This window comes from Triticum dicoccoides, chromosome 7A (genome assembly GCF_002162155.2).
Source record: "Triticum dicoccoides isolate Atlit2015 ecotype Zavitan chromosome 7A, WEW_v2.0, whole genome shotgun sequence".
Classification (NCBI taxonomy): Eukaryota; Viridiplantae; Streptophyta; class Magnoliopsida; order Poales; family Poaceae; genus Triticum; species Triticum dicoccoides.
The window spans coordinates 208,376,851-208,380,076 of record NC_041392.1 but is presented as its reverse complement, the minus strand read 5'-3'; the positions used below and the strand labels follow the sequence as shown (position 1 = coordinate 208,380,076).

Below are 3,226 nucleotides of genomic sequence, written 5' to 3'. Positions count from 1 at the left end.
TCCAGACTCTTGGGCGAGGGATATATTATGTCATGATCGTTTCTCAGAAAAGGACAGGCCACCGATCATTACGATCATGTGGGCCATTTGGCACTCCCGCAACAAAATCAAACACAATGAGGAAGGAACAGATCCGGCAACATCAATGCGTCTGACGAGAGAGGCTCTCGCCATTCTAGATCTTCCTCGGAATCTTATTGTGACCATGGCGGGATGTGGGTGGCGGCCACCTGAGTTTGATCACATTTCTATCACTACAGATGGCGCCATTGACTTCGACACAAGCACTGGAGGTGCAGGTGGTGTGGCTCGCTCGGCAACCAAGATGTTAGGAGCTTGGTGTAAACCATACATGGGAATCACCGATCCCCTCTTGGCTGAAGCTTATGCACTTCGTGACGGGGTGTTGTTTGCAAGACTTCGAGGCTTCACACATGTGATAATGGAAGTAGACTGCATGGAGATGGTTGATCTCTGAAATTCTCGCCACAATTCGAGATCTATTATGGCACCTATCTTAGTTCAGATTGGAGTGCTAGCTCGTGATTTTTCTCTTTTTGTTGTTCAACATGTAAATCGGTTAGCAAATGTTTCGGCTCATCTATGTGCTAAGCGTGCTTGCACATTGCATGTAACGGAAAGCTGGCTTGATGAGACTCCCAGCTTCCTTGTGACAAGCCTTATGGTTGACTGTCCAAGGAATGCTCTTGTTTGAATAAAGCTCTCTGAATTGATTGCAAAAAAATAAAATAAAAAAATGAGCAATTGCCATCCGGAAACAAAACGACTGAGCGAGGCATGTATTACGGAGGTATCTGAAACGGAAACATTGATCCAAACATGGCCTAAGTGGTAGCCTCCGGTAACGACCTAATCTCGTCTCTGGCCATAACCTCTTCCTCTCAAAGGTTCCGGGCCATGTACCCAGACATGGTCATCTGTGTGCGAAAATCCGGTTGCTTGCGCAGGGCCCAGCTCCTTCTCCACCAGCCCTTGATTGTCATCGACGTTGTGCCAGCACCAGCAGCTCTTGGATCAGTTTGATGAAAGCAGAGCCAAACTTCCCAGGCCAATGGGCAGGTCAGCATGAGACTGGCAGCCGACTCGAGGACCTGATCACAGAACAAACAGCATGAAACGTAGGCCCTCATCGCTAGACTGTCCGCATCTTAATGAAACCAAAAAATAGGTATTATTATTACTAAATGCTGGCCTACGTTTCTTATATTTGACAAACTGTATGATTAACTAATAAATAACAACTCATACACACAAAATAGAGTGAAATACAAAGAGCACACAAAAATGACCCATAACCTTCGCCATAAGCTCGGTATAATGCATGTGCACCTATTATTGGTTGTTACATTTCGTTCAGCGGTTCACCTCAACTACATCTGGTTGGAATTCTTCATTCTAGAAACATCGCAAATTTTGAAGGATAATCAAATTATCAATTGGGAAACTGAAACGTCTAAAAGCAAAAGAGTATATATGTCAGTTAACTTGGCATCGATAAGGATGCCAAACAAGTCTATGAAACACAATTAACTCAGAAATACGCCATTCATATTTTTGCCTATATTTGGTCAGGCCAGTGAACAATAAGTTAGAGCATTACTGAAATCTGACTAAATATAAGTGATCCAATCAGTATTGGATTTCAATAAGTACATAGTAGTTAACTGGCTAAATAGTTGATTTAGATCAAATTGGTATCCAACTTTAACAAGTAGCCGACCCAAGATGAGTTCAAGTAAAGATAAACCAGTCAATATCCGAATATTGGTATCCGGACTATATATCCTAAACACTAAACATCAGAACAATTTATTGCGGGCCAATTGATACAACTAACTGAAGAGAAAATAGTATATGAAAGACGCCGAGAGCGTAAATATATCTAGTATTAAACTGAGAGCATTTCACATGTAATTACAGAGAAATTTACAGACATATTTTACATTGACAATGGAAGAAGCATTCTTTGCTTACTTTTCTTGTGCTTCCTCTCTTCCTTGGTTAATCTCATGCACAGATAAAGAAGTGCAGAAATACATGTAAAGGATAAAGCTATTCCTATGGACCTGAAATAAAAAGCAATACACGCGAACACTAGTAGAGCATACAAAGCAAGTTCACATATCACGAGGAGCACCTCAACCCTGCAGCAACCAGCATAAAATAGTTGCGGAAGTCAGGATGCGAGCAATAATTTAAACTGTAGTGCAAATGAGGAGAGACATGAAAATGATCTCTTCCTAAGAAGAGAATTTCTGACAATCCTGAATATTCATGTTGTCTTATGTGAAAAGAAACTTGTAAATATAGAACAGGTTGGTAGGCCCGTCGTTTATTTTGCTTTGATTGTTATGGAACAACTGTGAGATAGTGCTTTCGCAGTAAACACTACTAGCAATCAGGGCTTGTTTATATGAGGTGTCCCTCTTGAGATTTAGCTTACAATGATCATTTTGCTCGGTTCATTCATACAGCAGTCAATGAAAAGTGAAACTGCCATCTTGTTTAGCCTGTAATCCTGAGAACAGAAGCAATTGGGCAGGTAACGATCCAGCACTAGCTACAACAAGATGAAGAACTATGGTTGTTACTCCCTTTGTTAACCTAATAATGGCCGATTTTCCTTGTATTGTCACTTAATTCATCCTCAGCTTGGTAATATCGAAACATAACACTCAGGCTTGTGAGAGAAACGGAATGGCTTAGGGTTGGCGCTTGCGTACCACGAGGAGCCGGCCGTGGAGGCGGAGGTGGAGGAGAAGAAGGATGCGGTTGCCCAGGCTTGCTTGGATCGCGCCTGATACTCCTTCACCTGCTCCGCCATGGGGTGCTGCTGCTCGGCGTCCACTCCTCGCGCCATCTCGCTTCCGGATTCCGACGCCCAACGGCGACGGCGACGGAGTTGGTCCGGGTCGAAGAGGAAATGGGGGATCGATGTCCTCTGCTTTGGGCCAAGCACATTCGGCTTTGGGTCACCACGTCATCAGCAGTTTTTACAGATTTTAAGGCCTCTTTTGGTTCTAGATTCCCAGGGAGACGACTATATTCCTTACAGTCTAAAAAAGGACAGACTATATTGAAAGTGATGTTCTAATTCCGAGGTCACATGAGATTTTGCAAACTATCAAAACATTTGTCAAAGTTTCACATAAAAAAATTCGGAATTTTCTGAAATTGTTTTCATTTTTTTATTTTACTGTTCACC

General features: G+C 42.5%; 1 protein-coding gene across 2 annotated transcripts; it reads right to left on the bottom strand.

The window, feature by feature from the left end:
- Nucleotides 1–775: 775 nt before the first annotated feature.
- Nucleotides 776–2,985, bottom strand: LOC119334447. 2 transcript variants are annotated; one of them, XM_037607009.1, is made up of 3 exons: nucleotides 2,745–2,985; nucleotides 1,996–2,165; nucleotides 776–1,112 (listed from the first exon to the last, which is right to left on the bottom strand). In XM_037607009.1, exons 1-3 carry the CDS (start codon nucleotides 2,879–2,881, stop codon nucleotides 1,036–1,038), a joined length of 384 nt encoding a protein of 127 aa, XP_037462906.1. In that variant the 5' UTR covers nucleotides 2,882–2,985; the 3' UTR covers nucleotides 776–1,035. The 2 variants fall into 2 exon arrangements, with proteins under 2 accessions (XP_037462906.1, XP_037462908.1); XM_037607011.1 differs by having other exon boundaries at nucleotides 1,996–2,087.
- Nucleotides 2,986–3,226: the final 241 nt, after the last annotated feature.